At 47.4% G+C, this 18470-nt stretch overlaps 1 protein-coding gene across 1 annotated transcript; it reads left to right on the top strand.

The window, feature by feature from the left end:
* The first annotated feature begins 411 nt into the window (after positions 1-411).
* LOC136651268 (dnaJ homolog subfamily C member 5-like) lies at positions 412-1218 on the top strand. Its single transcript, XM_066627502.1, has one exon. It carries the CDS (start codon positions 412-414, stop codon positions 1216-1218), a length of 807 nt encoding a protein of 268 aa, XP_066483599.1.
* Positions 1219-18470: the final 17252 nt, after the last annotated feature.

Below are 18470 nucleotides of genomic sequence, written 5' to 3'. Positions count from 1 at the left end.
TGCAGCCTCACAGCCAAAGCCTATGCACGTCCACTAAGAAGGAAGTCCCATTAGAGTCCATGGGGCTTACTTCCAGGAAAGTGTGGATAGCATTGCAGCCTGAGGGCCCGATCCTATGCCTGTGTACTCAAGTTAAGTCCCACTGTAGCCAATAGGGCTTACTCCCGGGTAAGCGGAGAGGTCGGTAGGTAGCCTGAGATCCCAAGCGTATGCCTGTCTACTCAGAAGTAAGTCTCGTTAGAATGAATGGGCTTACTCCCAGGAAAGTGTGGACAGGACTGGAGGCCGAAAGCCCACTCCTACGCCTGCCTGCTCAGAAGCCAGTCCCATGAGAGCCCGCGGGGCTTACTCCCGGGGGAGCGCGCAGCGGAGGAGGAGGGCGCCCCCGGGCGGGGTCCCGCCGCGCCGGCGATGGGGCCGAAGAGGGAGCGGTCGCTGTCGCGCAGCGGGCAGAGCCTGTACGGCGTGCTGGGCGTGGAGAAGGGCGCGAGCGCGGCGCAGATCCGGGCGGCCTACCGGCGGCAGGCGCTGCGGCACCACCCGGACAAGAACGCGGGCAGCGCGGCGGCGGCGGAGCGCTTCAAGGAGCTGAACGCGGCGCACGCCGTGCTGAGCGACCCGCGGCGCCGCCGCCTCTACGACCGCTACGGCTCCGAGGGGCTGCGCGTGGCCGCCGACTTCGGCGAGGAGAACGTGCCGCTCTACTTCGCCCTCGCCTCGCCCTGCGCGCGCGCCGCGCTGCTGCTCTGCGGGCTGCTCACCGGCTGCTGGTGCGGCTGCTGCTTCTGCTGCGGCTGCTGCTGCGGGTGCTGCTGCCGCTGCTGCGGCGCCTGGAAGCCCGCGCCCCCCGCGCCCCCGCCCGCGCCGCCCGCGCCCTCCCCGCAGGAGCTGGAGGCCGAGGACGGCCCCGCTGTGAGCCAGCCCCGGCGGGACCCCGGCCCCTATGGCTCTGACTATGGCCCTGGCCAAGACCCCCGCGCCCAGGGCCGCGACCCCCACCCCTATGGCTCTGACTATGGCTCTGCCCAAGACCCCCGCGCCCATGACCAAGACACCCACCCCTATGGCTCTGACTATGGCTCTGACCACGACCCCCAGCCCTATGCCTCTGGCCAAGACCCCCACCTCTACGGCTATGACCACGACCCCCACCTCTACGGCTATGACTATGGCTATTATGCCTACCACGGCTACCCGGACCCTGGAGACTCCGACTGAGTGGCTGCAGCGTTGGGGACTTCGGAGCACAGCATCAGGAGAAGCCACCGAGACCCACTGCACCCCCTTTGCCACTGGATGCGGAGGAGAGGAGAAGGAGGGCATTTGGAACTTCTTTGTACTGCTTGGTTTTCCTAAAGAAAATGGCCTGAGTGTCCACCTGCTACACATGCCTGGCTCTTTCTTGCATAACACCTAAGAAGAGTGCTGCTGGATCAGGACCAGGGCCCTTCCACCCTAGCCTCCTGTCCCCTGGAGATACAGGATGCCTCAGGGAGCACACCAGACCATGCAAGAGACCTGCATCCTGGTGCCCTCCCTCACATCAGGCATTCTGAGATAGCCCACATTCTGAAACCAGGAGGTTGCACATACACGCCATGGCTTGTAACCTGTGATGAACTTTTCCTCCATCAATCTATCCAGTCCCCATTGAAAGACATTTAGGCCAGATATCATCATCACATCCGGTGGCAAGGAGTTCCACAAACCAATTACACAAATGTATTTCTAATAGAACCAGGCATTTCCAATAGAACACAAGCATACTGGTGCCCTCCCTTGCATCTGGCATTCTATTTACCCATTCTGTTTAGCCCTCAACGAAGACACCAGACTGCACTCGGGTTTCACTTGGGCCACTTCATGAAACACAAGTAACCAATTTCTGATGCATGAAACCTACTGAACACACCTTCCCTCCCTCCTTTTTGAGGTCTTTCTTGAGGTCACGTAGCAGCGAAGGACACAACCTGTTTCTCGGCAATGGTGGGGTCTGCAGACAAAGCAAGGAGCCTTCCTCAAAGTCCCACCTGGCAGGCACAGCACCTGCCTTGCTTAAAGGCGTCACCTCCCCAGCCCCTGCCTCAAAAATGAATCAGCCATGGGCCCTTATTTCCCCTTCCGCCCCTTTTCAACACCTCCATCCTCTCCAGAAGTTCACCTTGAAAACTGCTCATGATGTTTGTGTTGCAAAGGAGGGCTTTTTGCAAACTTTAAAATCCTCCCCACAGTTCCTTCTGCACAGTCACCTGACGGTCTGTTCAGTTGCTCTATAGCTGAGAGATTCTTGTGGGTTTTCATGGGTTTTCATCTACACAGCTATGGGGGGGGCATAGGATCTCGCCTTCTGGCCCCACCACAAGTCCATCCAAAGGTTCGCACAGAGCTTGGCCTCATGCAGATGTACACATGGAGACTCTCTATGTGCAGTCACAACCCCTGCCACACGTGGCTCCCAGGCATGAGACCCTGGTGTCTCCCTCAGAAACACAAGGAAGCAACCAGGCTGGCTGTACCCAGGTAGACACCAGTTCTGCCCCCTCCACACACATACTCTCTTTTTTCCCCCCTCCCCTGCCCCTTTTCATAAGAATGAAGAATGGAGTCCCACCTTCCTTCTTCCCCCAAAGTACCTTGCAGTAACCCAGCAGCAGGTGGGCTGCAACGTGCCATAATCACATCCAGATTCCTCACCAGACCTTCCCACTGACAGTGCTTGGGGTGAAGTGTTCATAAGCAAGCACAAAGTGTGCATTTTTGTCGCTTGAGCATGTTGATGCGACTGCCATCTCCAAAGCTCTTCTGTGCATTTTTGCAAGCACTTCTGGCTCTGTGGGTGTTAAGAAATCAATGGGGAGGATATTTGCTCTGCTGCAGTGACTGATATTTAAAATGCTTACAGGCAGCAGAAGCTGCGCAGTGCAAAGAGCTCGAGTTATTCCCAGAAATGATTCCATTGCGCTCAGAAAGGAGGCAATCACTTTTGCTGGCAAACAACAGCCTGTGGTGCAGCCACTGAGGCCTAGTTGCCAGAAGGAGATGGTAGAGCTTGCCAGTGGACAACCTGGTATGGGGTTGCAGCTCCATCAAGCATTTGCTTTGCATGCTGAAGGCCACAGGTTCTATCCTGACCCCAGCAGCAGCGTCCTCTGGGAAAGCCCCCCCCCCTCTCTCTTTCTCTCTATGCCAGAGAGCCACTACTAGTGTCTGTTGTGCTGCAGGCAGTGTTGAACTGGCTCAACCAATAAGAGGCCGCTTCACATCAATTTTGTCCCAGAGTTTGTCAGTGTCTCAGAAATGCTCTTTTGGTATTCAGGCCAATTGCCACATTTGAGAGATAGCTGAAACCCATACTTGGCCACCCCTCCACTCAAAGTTTAGCATGTTAGTTTGAAAAAGGAAGCAGCCATGGGAACTTGAGAATAACTAATGGGAGTCATACCTAGTGGTTTTCTAACCTCTCCCTAACTACAACAACTCTGGCTCCATCATGGAGTTTGTCACTGGTCTTGTTCTAGCTTATAGGTAAGCTGTATGAACCTATGACTCCATGTTGGCAACCTTCAGTCTCGAAAGACTATGGTATCGCACTCTGAATGGTGGTTCTGGAACAGCGTCTAGTGTGGCTGAAAAAGCCGATTCGGGAGTGACAATCCCTTCCACACTGGGAGCAAGTGCAGTCTGTCCCTGGTCTGTCTCCCTGGCTATGGGCCTTCCTTCTTTGCCTCTTTGCCTCAGACTTTTGGCCAAGTGTCTCTTCAAACTGGGAAAGGCCATGCTGCACAGCCTGCCTCCAAGCTGTTTGAACCTATGACTATAGTTAACCTTTCTCTGCTAACATTCAAGCCTTGTTTCTGATAGCTGGCACAGAGGGCCAGAGAACTGCATGCTGTACACACACTTTTGACTGTCAAAAGTTTGACCCTCCCATCAGTCATCAAGGAGGTTCATGGGCCATTAACATTTGTTTAACAAAAGCCTTAACAAAATATTTTGTTTAACAAAAACCCCAACTAGCATTAAAGGTAGTTAAGGCCTGCTGAATTCTTTGCTTGTCACAAAGAGTTGTACCAGACCAGCTGGCATTCTAGCATGAAAAAGCAACTGATCATTTCCTCCCCCCCCCTCCAAATTTTGCACTTAAAAAATCAGTTCATCCGCTAATACTTTTAGTCACAAACCCATTAACGTCGTTCATAATGATATGTTATACTAGATGTTTCCTGGACAATATTGGGAAGGGGGTGTGGCTCAGGACTAGAGCACATGCTATGCATACAAGGTCCCAGATTCAGTCCGTTGCAGCATCTCCAGGTAGCAGGGTGACCAGATGTCATAACCACAAAAGAGAACAAGGCACCCCAAAATGTTGATATAGATATAGGCTTTAGATATAGGCTGATGGGTTCTGAGCTGTCTGTGACAGATCAGGAGAGAGATCTTGGGGTGGTGGTGGACAGGTCGATGAAAGTGTCGACCCAATGTGCGGCGGCAGTGAAGAAGGCCAATTCTATGCTTGGGATCATTAGCAAGGGTATTGAGAACAAAACGGCTAGTATTATAATGCCGTTGTACAAATCTATGGTAAGGCCGCACCTGGAGTATTGTGTCCAGTTCTGGTCGCCGCATCTCAAAAAAGACATAGTGGAAATGGAAAAGGTGCAAAAGAGAGCGACTAAGATGATTACGGGGCTGGGGCACCTTCCTTATGAGGAAAGGCTACGGCGTTTGGGCCTCTTCAGCCTAGAAAAGAGACGCCTGAGGGGGGACATGATTGAGACATACAAAATTATGCAGGGGATGGACAGAGTGGATAGGGAGATGCTCTTTACACTCTCACATCATACCAGAACCAGGGGACATCCACTAAAATTGAGTGTTGGGCGGGTTAGGACAGACAAAAGAAAATATTTCTTTACTCAGCGTGTGGTCGGTCTGTGGAACTCCTTGCCACAGGATGTGGTGCTGGCGTCTACCCTAGACGCCTTTAAAAGGGGATTGGACAAGTTTCTGGAGGAAAAAGCCATTACGGGGTACAAGCCATGATTTGTATGCGCAACCTCCTGATTTTAGAAATGGGTTATGTCAGAATGCCAGATGCAAGGGAGGGCACCAGGATGAGGTCTCTTGTGATCTGGTGTGCTCCCTGGGGCATTTGGTGGGCCGCTGTGAGATACAGGAAGCTGGACTAGATGGGCCTATGGCCTGATCCAGTGGGGCTGTTCTTATGTTCTTATGTTGGACATCCAAGAAAAATGCAGGATATGACAAAATAAAAGCTAAAAACACTCGCATATTGATTTCATGTGCTTAATTTAAACTTATATTACATGTTATTAAATTTAAAACTATTACATGCAATTCATGCATATAATTTATTAATTATGAAAAGGCTATGCGTTGAATAGCATTCATGGCACCTGCTGAGGGCCAGAAGCGACTCAGGCTGCAATCCTACATTCACTTTCCAGGGAGTAAGTCCCATTGAACACAATAGGACTTACTTCTGAGTAGACCTGCTTAGGATTGTGCCCTAAGCAGGAAGTGATGCCATTAAGCAGGAAGTGACGCCATTAAGCAGGTGATAACCAGAAATAAGTACTTTGTTCTCAACTAGGATCTCAGTTTCAAATGACTGCAGAGAAAATATGCACAGGGAAAAGGAGGACATTTTAGATCTTTTCCAGGACAGGAGGCTAAAAAAGAGGACATGTTCCTGTAAAAAGAGGACATCTGGTCACCCTGTCAGGTACCGTAGAAAAGAAATCCAAGCATCGAAACCCACAGACATCTGCTACCGATCAGTGCTGACCACAGTGGCCTGACTGTATAGAGCAGCTTCCTACGATACCTTCCAAAGGATGGGTAAAACCAAATGCGAACCTGGATGGGTCAGCACCAGGCAGTACCTGCATCTTATTCCAAAGAGCTTCCAATCTTCATGCTGACAGGAGGGGAGGAAAAGGAAGAGAGGCAGGGTACCCAAAGCAACCAGAAATGCTTGCAAACAAGTGCTATGTCACAGGCTTTGTCTTCAGTTCCATTGAGGATGTTAACTACGGGCTCTTCAAGAAAAGGATGGGGTTTCTGGATGCATTTGAAGGAGAGGCACCACTCCTCTCCTTCAAATGGGGGGGGGGGTTTTGCAGGCATCAGGGCAGCAAGGGAGAAGGCATGGTGGAGTCATTTAAGAGAGAAGGAGATCACAGGACTTTAGGAGGGCAAAGCAAAGGTCACAGGCAAGGCGAAATCAGTGCAGCACCTTAACCCATTTCTGCTGAGCCTACAGGTGTACACATTTGGTCCCTGTTGTAGATATGCAACATTGGGCCGAAATGGCTTGAGGAAGAATGCAATGTGGTCTGAGTGACGGGAGCAGTGGAAAAATCCTTTTCCAGGCACCCATTCCAAGAGTTTTAAAGGGGCAAACAGTGACGTATAAATGCATGTGCCCAATGCCCTTCACAATTAACAGTGTGCATGTATTTTTGTGTTCTTGGGCATCTGCATCAAAGTGTACCACAAGAACTTCCCCTCAGATCTTAATGAGCAAACCATGTTCATCCCACCCAACTGAAATCATTAAGTCCCTTTTGCAAATGCCAATTCTCATTTATTCTGGCATATCTCAGCCCACGTTTGTGCCACTGATCTCTGGGAAATGACAATCAATGGGCACCCCAGCATCCCAGTGTAAGGAGACAGAAAACCAATTTCTTTACCATCTTAATTTGGTTTCCTGATCTCTTACAGTAAACACGTTTGCGGTTTGTCTGTGAATAAAAATGTCATTTCATTCTGAAAGCCAGATGTCAATTTCAATTAAGATGCTTATTTGCAGATCTATATTGTGACTAGTGCTTTGTAGAGGAGCTCACAGTGTTGGGTTGAGTCCCCCCCCCCCCCAGCCTTTGCTTTCAGAGAAAAACTGGTACAGTTTGTGCAGCAACAAAGGAGTCTCTTGGCAGTGTCTGTTTGTTTTTCTTTGCCAAAGGAAGCACCTCCCACAAATGACAGAGATTAAAGATGGGGAGACGCAACTAGATCTTTTTGTAATTGAAGATCATTTCCCCTGTGAGAAAAAAAAAAGTGAAGACATTTGGGGTCTTTTCATTTAGAAAAAAGACAACCAATTGGGGTTTAAAAATTTATGCATGAGATGAAGGAAGCTGATAGAGACAGATGTCAAACTTGTCTCATATAGTGGGCGCCTGCTGAAGGCCAAAAGTGACACCTTTAAACAGGAAGTGATGCCATTAAGTAGACAGTAGCTTAAGCACTTAAGGTACCGTAACCCATTTCTGCCCGACCCACATGTGTACACATTTGGTCCCTGTTGGGTATATGCAGTGTTGGGCAGAAATGGCTTAAGCAGGTGATGACCAGAAATAAGCACTTTGTGCTCAGCTAGGATCACAGCTACAAATGATAGCAGAGAAAACATGCAAATCTTGACCATAAGGCATGGGAGAGTCCAATTATCACATGGACTGGACGGGGCCACTTCTGCCAGTGTGTCACTGAGCAGCTGATGGTTGTGTTGAGAGAGCCCAATTACCACGAGGGCCAGATAAAGAGCTTCTGTGGACCGTATCCAGGCCGAAGGTCTTCTTTTTGACACCCCTGGGACAGAGAGAGGTTTTGCTCCCTCTGCCTTAACACTCGACCTTGAGGTCATTCAATGAAATTGGTTGGCAGGAGATTCAGAACTGAGAAAAGAAAGTACTTCTGCATACATCATAAAATTAATGCATAGAACTTGGCATCACAATGTGTTAGACAGCTACGAAACTGGTTACCGCTAGAGGAAGGTGTCAGCCAAATTTCTCTTACAGTTGCCAGGTAATATCTGAGAGATTTGCTTTGCACCTTTAAAACCACCAGGGAGCAAAGGAATCTTCCCTCACATGCTGCTTCCTCAGTCCTTTCATCTGCCCTTCTTCTCCCCCACCCCCATAGGGAGCTCAACTTTGGTTGTACCACATAGCAAGTGAATGGGGGGCGCCTACAAGAGGACCAGAGAAGCGACAAACTGGAGAAGCCCCAGCTGTCCCGTCTTCGTCTTCGACTCACCTGGTAGCTTCAAACTGACAGCAAATCTGTGGGTTGTGATCAAGCAACTCTGGATCAAAGTTTGCCCTTCAGGCATTCCTGACTGGGAGGGAGATGGGTGAACTTGCCTCTTTCAGGAATCAGGTTAGGGAGGCTTCTTATAAAAACTTGACAGGGAAAACTCCACTGCATGGCAAGGAGGAAGAAATGGGGCACATTGTAGACAAGATGGGGGAAAAGAGAGTGCTTACTGGTTTCTACATTAGATGGCTAAGAGTAGATGTGAGCCTCACCCTGCAAGACCTTATTAAAGCTCAGTCTCTGTAGGGAAAAAGATGGCACATTTGCACCCATTTGAAGGAGGTGAAACAAGGAAATGGCACTTCTGCCAAACAGAATTCATGTCTGATAGGGAAATCCAAGCTGTTGCCTTGACAACGCTTCACTTCAACCTTGTATTTTAACTTCATTTTTCTTTTTTTGAAATAACACTTTAGCAAAGGGTTACTTGTAGCATTCTGCATTATGAAGAGAAACAGCCATTGAAAACTTAAGGTGTCAAGGAGACAAATGTCCTATGGTTTCTCTTGCTACAATACAGTCTTTGATTGAAATTCTGCATCTGCACACTCATAGCTTCAGGGTCCCTTTAAACTTTACTTTTTAAAGTGTATATCTGACTTTTTTTTTTTTAATGTGAACATCAACAATGTGGCATATAGACATGCCTCTTTGAAGCAAAGGCAGTATGCTTGTCACAGTTGAATTAATTGCAGTTCTGTCCCCTTCGGTGGAAACTTTCTCTCATTCAAATCAGTAGCGTAGCTAGAGGGGGTGCAAAGCACTATGTTTTGCAGGGAGCCTCACCATGGAGTGCAAGCAGCGTCTTCCCCCCCCCCCCACTTTCGAGCCAAGCATACACCTCCATTTTGCTCTAGCAGCCTGGAATGGCTCTGAGGGGGAGGGACTGCTTTCATGGCATGGTCAGGCTCCGTGCAAAACTTAGTGCTTTTAGCTATGTTACTGATTCAAATAGCATAGGGGGTGCACATGATCAGCGTCAGAGCTGTGGTTGGGTAAAGTTCTAAAGCCCTGTGCACTGCCCCCATTTCAGGCACACACAATTCAGAGTTAATTTTAGGAAGAGAAGGAAAGAAACCTGCCTATAGTGCATTCAGTGATTCAGTTAATGTGTGATTTCGCCCTTATTTCTCCTATGTTGGAACAATGGGAGTTCTCACAGGTCCTGAAGAAACTATTATCAGGTTCCTGATATATCAATCCCTGTAGTCTGCAGCTCCTTACTTCCTAATTCATGCCCCTCTTAATCCACTTTCCCCACTATGCACTTGTCTCCTCCACTGGCTTCATCCAGATTCAGACAGGACCAATCTGAGATGCCATTCACTGGAACACGCAGTCTATGTATAGATGACAGTTATTGGCTAGGGCTGTGGTCATATCTGTCAATAAGTCAGAGAAGATCTGAGGGTAGATTAAATCTTCCCAGGAGCCTGGATCGTTAGATGATAATTTACATCTGGAAAGGAGCAAGAAAGCAGAATAAAATATGATTCCTCCAAGTTAACTCTCACTTAAGGAGGGGCTTCCTGTCTAAGCAGGATAATTCCTCTTCACTTTTACAATTGCTCAAAGGAATCATATAAAATGTTCTCATTTAGGAGCCTAAAAGTTGTAGAACAATCCGCTTTTATGAGCGTGTACAAACTGCTCAGCTGAGAATTTCTCATTATGAGCCTGGTTCCTTGTTGGCAACCTTCAGTCTCGAAAGACTATGGTATCGCGCTCTGAAAGGTGGTTCTGGAACAGTGTCTAGTGTGGCTGAAAAGACCAATTCGGGAGTGACAATCCCTTCCACACCAGGAGCAAGTGCAGTCTGTCCCTGGCCTGTCTCCCTGGCTATGGGCCTTCCGTCTTTGCCTCTTTGCCTCAGACTGCTGGCAAAGTGTCTCTTCAAACTGGGAAAGGCCATGCTGCACAGCCTGCCTCCAAGCGGACCGCTCAGAGGCCAGGGTTTCCCACTTGTTGAGGTCCATTCCTAAGGCCTTCAGATCCCTCTTGCAGATGTAGGGCGCTTTCCTTGCACGAGTTCACCATAGAGGAGATCCTTTGGGATCCGGCCATCATCCATTCTCACGACATGACCGAGCCAACGCAGGCGTCTCTGTTTCAGCAGTGCATACATGCTAGGGATTCCAGCATGTTCCAGGACTGTGTTGTTTGGAACTTTGTCCTGCCAGGTGATGCCGAGAATGCATCGGAGCCTGGTAGAGATGAAAGAAAAGGAATCCAGAGGCTATGGAAATGGATGGAATAAAAAAGTCAGTTACCTAGTCCAAGGTCCTATGTATGTTCCATTTGAGTTGTTTTTTTTTTGCCGGGTATCTGTCTTCTCTTCTCAAGTGATTAGAGCAGCTCTGCACATGCAAAAGAATGTGGAACAACTCTTGTTGCACATTAAAATAAGTGGGGCAGCGCCTTCTAGCAGGAGAGTTCTCCATTCACATCTGAGCTCTCAGGCCTGGACAAGATAGTGACTGGGTATACAACAAATGCTTAAATTCCTTTAAATGCAATAAAATTTGTGCTCCTATAATGGTGCCCTGGCCATTGGTCCAACTAGCCCAGGATTGCCCGTTCTGACTGGGAGACATTCTTCAGGGTCTGAAGTTTTTCAGAATTCTTTCCCAGCAATGTTACTTGAGATCTTGTTTTAACAGGAGGTGGTGGGTGAAACTGGGACCTGATACATGCAAGGCCTGCAATCTACCACAGTGCTAGATTTCTCCCCCCCCCCCAGCATAAAATTAAGGGCTCAATCCTATCCAACTTTCCAGCATCAATGCAGCCACAATGCAGCCTCAAGGTAAGGAGACAAATGTTCCCTTGCCTTGAGGAGGCTTTCATGATTTCCCCACCACCACAGGATGCAGCGCACACTCCGTTAGCATGGCTGCATCAGCGCTGGAAAGTTTGACAGGATTGGACCCTAAGTGCCCAAGTTCTATTCATTCTATTCATGGCATCTGAGTCCTGTTCTCATGACTACTTTGGTGATTATATCTTGGGTACAAGATGACCTCCAACCATGAGTGCCATGCACTGAGATGCTCATGGGAAGGATCAATTCCATGTGCACAGCTCTGCAATTCTCTTGCCACTGCAAGCATTTGAAAAGCTCACATTGCAGACAACGCACCAGGTGTGGCATCCTCCTTGGAACCTCCTCATGATGTAGCACACATTGGTGGTGGTGGGGTCAGTGCATTAAGTGGCTACCACAGCAGAAGACTATCCCAGGCATTTTATCCCAGGGTTCACTGAATATGAGGCAAGGGGAGCAGGCATGCAATGGCAAACTGTACACCCTGCACCCATGTGCTCCTTAACCTTGGTGCTCCTTAACTCGTGGTGTCAAGCACTGGACATGGGGATGCAATGAGAGAGCATTTCAATGTAAGTAGTGTGGCAGGCAGTACTCTCCCAATAAGAACATAAGAACAGCCCCACTGGATCAGGCCATAGGCCCATCTAGTCCAGCTTCCTGTATCTCACAGCAGCGCACCAAATGCCCCAGGGAGCACACCAGATAACAAGAGACCTCATCCTGGTGCCCTCCCTTGCACCTGGCATTCTGACATAGCCCATTTCTAAAATCAGGAGGTTGCACATACACATCATGGCTTGTAACCCGTAATGGATTTTTCCTCCAGAAACTTGTCAAATCCCTATCTCCCCCACATTCTGAACAACTGAGTAGGACTACTGGATGTTTTCCTGAGCCTGAGCTCTTGGGATTATACTTCCCTACCAGCAATAGGAAAGGGCCACTTGCACACTGCGGTCCATCTTGCTGGGTTGTGTTTATTTTCTGAAACTGCATATTAGGGCTGCACATAAACCACTTTTTTGCTCCCACAGAATGTGAAGCAGAGGGAGGGAAACAATACTTTTTATTGGGACAACAAAAAATATATCTACTTTGCAAGTGTATCAAGGACATCCTGCTCCTTAAGAAATTGGTGTTTGCAGGGGCAGCGTGACCTGGGACACTGCCTGATGTTGTCTCATTGGTGGGAGGTTGGAGGGAGGAGAGAGAGGTGGCACACTAAGCGTGAAAGGCACCCCAAATCTCTTGCCCCTTCAGACCTCTCACATTCTGCAGCTGATGCAACCCAAATCAGATGGCTGCATGGATGGTTCAGCAGCGTGTGCTTGGCACAAAAATAATGTCAAAATAAATCTTCAGCGTCAAGGCATGTCAAAGCTGCTTTCCCTCTTACTAGTTTGCTGATTGTACAGGTTCCTCAAGGTATGGCAAGAGGAAGAAAGAGAGAACTGAAAGCCTTACAGCTATTGAACACGGCTGATATAGCCACATGGAACTTTTTTTTTTTTAAGCTGCATGGTGTATGAACTAATATTTATTTTCTCAGATATGATAAGTGAGCCCTGTTTGTAAAAGCAAGCACATGAATTTGACTGCCTTTCTGAGTCTGCAGGCCTTTCACACAGGAGTCAGTCGAGCATGGTGCAATTTGCAAACAGCAAGGAACAGACAGCTAGACACCTCTATCAGGTGTGGGATTAGCCCAAAGTAGAAGTGAGTGGAGAAATTAAAGAGGCTTATAGCAAATTGTCTGTTTTAATCCTCTGATTTATATTATGAGCAAACCTTCACAGGCATTCTATCCAGAAAAGCCTCTGTAATGGGCCTATGACTGCCTTTCACAGGCCCATAATAGTCCTTAAGGCAGGTAAACTCGCACCTGAATACAAAGAGGATTTTTCATGAATCCAGTGCCAGGGTCAAACATACCCAAAGTAAGTCATACAAATAAATGTGGGGGTTGCCTTGAGGATGCCCCATCCCTTTTGGAGAAAGCAAAAGATCAAAACTGATACATATTTAAAAGGTGACTGTTCAATCACAAGGTTACATGTTCCATTTACCTGGAATGACTCATCTTTCTATTTCTTTAAGCTGTAAAACCTGGGTGGAATCCAAATGGATGACTGTACAAAACCAAATTTCTAGTTTTCCAGAAGCAGCAGGTTTCAATAATTCACTTTCTTCTCTCATCAGAGTCCAAGTCCCTGGGAAATAGGGGGACTGAGGATTGTCTTGTCCACATTCTTTAAGTTCGCCGCACTTTCTCAGCTTGTGTCAGGGACTGCCACAGTGACAGCTTTGTTGTGCCACAACTGAGTGCAATCAGTGATCAGTGCAATCAACCGATCACATCAGTAGCATCAATGCCGTTTTCTTTCAACATTCAAAATAAAGAAAAAGAAAGGAACGGAGAAAGTGAAGGTGAACACGTACGCGATGGCATAGCTATAGGGGGTGGTGCGGTAAATACTGCAGGCACTGCAATGTGCCATGTAAGCGTCGTTCCAACCACTCGCTGTCGGAGTCATTCCGGGCAGTGATGGCAACACACAAGTGCTCCTGTGACTGTGTGTTGCCATCACTGCCCAGAATGGCTCTGACAGCGAGTGGGAGGGGCCACTTACACAGCACATTGCAGTGCCTGCAGTACTTGATGCGCGGCCTCCTGTACCTATGCCATTGCATGTATGGTGAGAAATGTAAAGTGGATCCCAAGTTACTGTCTGGGGTTTAAAGGTGGCTCCCAGGACAGATAACACTGAAAAGCGAACCTGGTGCATAGACAACAGCAACGATAAGGACCCACATTTCTGCTCAAACTCAGAGATGTTCTGCATGTGAGCAAGGCTTCTCCTGCCTGTTACTTTCCACTGAGCTCACCATGCAGATTCTGCAAGTCACACTTAGAGTTCAGCATTAGCTGCTGACACTTCCAACGCCATTTGGCAGTGATGGCAAAACACTTTCCCAAATAGGGAGGACCCACATGTTAAGTCACACTAGATACTTGAGCACGATGTGGAGAGTTGTCATGTAGAAGTAGCTCCCCAACCCATGCATTATTTTATTTTCGATGTATCTTTTTACTGCTTTCCCACCCACCGAGGACCAAAACACAATTTCCAACCAATATATAAAGTGTCAAAACTTCAAAACAATCAATATTAAAAACAGAACACAGGAAATGTGTTTTATAACTCACCTATAACCCTTGAAGGTCCTTCTCTGAGTCATACTGGAGATGAGACAGGTTGTGACCAGGGATGGGAGGCTTATGATGGTGGCACCATGATCACAGAACGTTCTACCACCCCTGAGTTTGATGTCCTTTTAGGGTCAGGTGAAGCCATTTTTATTTGCCTGGGTCTTTTAGATCTTCTGAGCTGGAGGTGGGGGGGGGGGGAGAGAAAGCTGATGGTTCTGTTTGTCCACATTGAAGGTATTGTTGATGCTGTTGTAACTGATTTTAATTATTGACTGCCACTTTGCAAGTCATTTTGGCTGGAGAGTAAGGTAGCAAGCCCTTGTACTCCTTGTAATATTATAACCGAGTGGGCACCAAATCATCAAAGGCCCGGAGAAACAATGTAACATGTAGACTGGCACTACACTTGTTTTCAATAAGTTATGATGAATCACTACATTCCACTTGTACTTTCCCAGCTGCTGTGATTTTATTCAAACATATCTTCACAGTTGATTGCATCTTGGCAATACATTGATAAGAATTACACTCTGAGAGTACTTCATACTTGTTCTCTTTCTGCTCTCAATTCATATTTGGATCCTGCTGCTAACAAGTGTTCTTTGCAATTCTTTCTTTCGGAACATAATTTACCATTTGATCCATTCCTCTTCCTCCCCATGACCTGGGTAATGAAATGCAGTATGAAAGCCAAGTCATGATTAGCTACCTGCAGGTATGCATTTTGAGAGTTAAGAAACCTGGTCCACAATCACGGCAGGGCATAATGTTTGCAATTGCTTAGAAATTAGTAATGTTTCTGGAAGTACTGCTGGGTTCCAACATTTGTGAATCCCAAGTGATGTAACTCATATCTTAATTCTAAAGATATACATGTATTTCTAACAAAGTATATGGTGGATATTACATCCATTATGAAGCATCCATTACGCATCATGTGGCATCCATTATGAAGTCAGTTGGTAGGAGATTTTCTGCTATAATGCACGTTATGGCCCAATCCTAAGGGTACCCTATGCCAGTGGAATGTGAGTTCTGCTAACATAGGGCGCAATCCTAACCCCTTATGTCAGTGCTTTCCAGCACTGGCATAGCGGTGCCAATGGGACGTGTGCTGCATCCTACAGTTGGGTGTCACTCATAGAGGCCTCCTCAGAGTAAGGGAATGTTTGTTCCCTTACCTCAGAGCTGCATTGCCCTTATGTCAGTGCTGGAAATCACTGACATAAGGGGTTAGGATTGCACCCATAGTGTGTTTTCTGGTTGTTGCAAACATGACTAGCCAGAGAGCATGGCCTGGTCACTGCTGGAAGTGACAAGTGGCCAGGTATGTGCAGCAACGGACCACAGATGCCTGCCATCTCATGTAAGGCTGCATACGGAGTTGGAGGAAGGGTGGAATGGGTTAGGGCAGTGTTTCCTCAAACTGTGGGTCAGGACCCACTAGGTGGGTCATGAACCAATTTCAGGTGGGTCCCCATTCATTTCCATATTTTATTTTTAATACATTAGGCTTGACACCACCGTGGTATATGACCTCATTTGGGGAAATGTTACAGATCTGTACTTTGAACAGGCTACTACGTATATGCTTTTAACAATGATAGACTACGATAGCCTGACTCCTGGGTAAGTGTGGGTAGGAATGCAGCCTAGGATTCCTACAACCCAAAATGTGGCAAGGAGAGGCAGAAGAATCTTCTTCTCATCAGTTCCTAGGCTCACTTGTTGACCTCACTGCTAGCATTCCCAAACATGGCCAGGACTTGACTTCTCAGAAAAGCCTCTGGGCTTGTTTAATGGGACTGTGGCATTCTTTCCCACTATGTTCTTTCCCACCGTAGCATTCTTTTCCATTGTCTTTTATGTATTCTATGTTGTTTTTATTGATTAGTTGTTTTAAATGTCGTCATTTGACACTGCCTTGAACATTTTCCTATTTTATTTAAATAAATGTATAGATAGGCCTTCTGTGGACTGCAATCTTAGGGCCCAATCCTAACTTGGGCCAGTGCCAACGCTGAGCTCCAGCATGGAGCCCTAAGCCCTAAGGCACCTCCACGACACCCAGCAAGGAGTGAGCACCAGTGCCAGTCCAGGGCCAGTCAATGCTGAGCCCAGTGCCAGACAGACACCACCTGGAGCTCCGGGTGGCAATGAGGGCTTTGGGGGAAGGTGGGGAGGAGTTCCAGGGAGAAAGGAGGGTGGGGCAGGGGGAGAAATTGGGGCAAGGGGGTGGGACCAGCAGAGCCCTGCTCCACCTGATCCTATCCTCTTTGTTGGGCTGCAAAGCCAAACATGGAGACTCTCAATTCTGTGCCAGCAAAATAGCCGGTGCAGACCTTATTGCGGGACCTGGGGCTTTCCCTGGAGAAAGGGGACAAAAGTCCCCTTCCCCGATGAGACCTCTCTTGGTCCCAGCAGTGCTGTTGGGTGCAGTGGTAGACATTTTGGTGCCGCTGCACCCAGCGAAGCCTCAGGGGTAGAACTGTTCAATGCTTAAGAGAAGTACTTTCTTTCTTTCTATCATTTCGTAAAAAGGCTTGCATCACACACAATGCCTGCCAGCCTTTTTCTTAGTTTTGCTCACTGGAGAAGGCACAATAACCCTAGTTTGGAAGGCTTTGAGATCTGAGCCCCAGCTAATCTGCAGTCTAATTTGGGGGGTCCCTTTGTTGTGATGCTGGTATTATTGGTTGTGATAAACACACGTTTATATTCTCCCAGTATGAGCTGTTTTGACACCAGAGCTATAAAATATCTTTCAGGTCAGCTCAGAGACCACTTTTTCTGATGAAACTGTCAAGTCCTGCCCTTTCCTACTTCTCCAAAGAGACAGCAGCAGTCTCAACAATTTCCACACTGCTTTCTATTTTTCCACTCTAAAATTCATCCCTTCATTTACCTGCTGTACAATTCCTCCTGTTGGTTTGGGTGGGGAGCTAATTGACAGTTCCCTTATACTTCACTGCTTCTTTTATGTTCTGATCATTTTATTACAATGTTCCAGTGTTAATTGTTTGCTGTTCTCAGATGACTTATGCTGAAGTTTCAGTTCCACTGAGAAAACAATAATTGTGTTTCATTCATCACAAGGAGCGCATACAAAAACTATCCATGATTTAATAATATCCAGGCTTGATTATGGTTATGCGTGAACAAACATTTAAAAAGTCTTTGGAGACTTCAGTTGATGCAGAATGCAGGAGTCAGGCTGTTGACGGGGGCTGGCCAATCTACGCATAATATCTACAGGGACTTCATTGCCTCCTGGTTGGTTTCCATGCACAATTCAAAGTGCTGGCTTTGACCTTTAAGCCTTAAGAGCCCAATCTTATTTTTCTTTCCCCCCCCCCCCCCACGGATGCAGCAGGACCAAAATGGCTACCTCTGCCTCCTGTGGGAGGGGGGCAATTGCTGAGGGCTCCTCTGGGTAAGGGAATAATCATAAGCATCTGTTGCATGGAGGACTCTATTCAGACCTGTGCTAGCCTCCCAATTTTTGGCACAGCTGCATCAGTGGGGGGGGGGGGGGGAAATGATTGAGCTTTCATTTTCAAATCACATTTATTACTATGCACAAGCATGGAATGATATTTGAGATTCTGAATGTGTTTCTCAGTTAAGTCACACATTTATCACAAGGTGTCCACAACCCACTGCTTTGGAGCAAACCTACTTGTATAGGACTGCTCATAGAATCATGGAGAGTAACCTCTCCAAGGACTGTCCTGTCCCCTCCCTGTAAATCATCCTAATGCAATCTTGTACACCATGCACTATAAACAAGAGCTAATGGGCCACAAGAGTGACTTACAAAGCAAGATGATTCAAGTACTGAGACAATAAAAATACAGCACTACGCCTTTATCAATCCCTTTCCCCAAACCATTAGCTAATATTGATCTGAGGGAGAGACTGTGATGTGACAATCAATCAAATCCAGAGTGCAATGACATTTTATTGGGTGCAGTTGTACATCACCCAGTATCCATTCTGTAGACATAGGTGCAGGCAGGTGATGAAACATAATTGCTAAGTGAATGAAAAGTCCTCTGGAAAAGAGCTGCTTGAAATATCCATCTAGGCTGCCATAGGCAGCAGGTTCTCTGCGTGGAGCAGGACGTTTTTGTTTTGTAGAGAGGAGCATTCAGTCAAGCAAGTTGTCGTCGTCGTCCCCTTGCAATCTGAATTAGTACAACTAGTTCCAGATTTCCTACCTCAGTGAGAACTCAGCCTTAGCATTTCTGGTAATCTAGTGTATAATTAGAAATTTTGACGTCCCTGTCTTTTTGTTCC

This window comes from Tiliqua scincoides, chromosome 5 (assembly GCF_035046505.1).
Source record: "Tiliqua scincoides isolate rTilSci1 chromosome 5, rTilSci1.hap2, whole genome shotgun sequence".
Lineage (NCBI taxonomy): Eukaryota > Metazoa > Chordata > Lepidosauria > Squamata > Scincidae > Tiliqua > Tiliqua scincoides.
The sequence above is the reverse complement of the archived record's forward strand: the minus strand, read 5'-3'. Positions and strand labels throughout refer to the sequence as shown.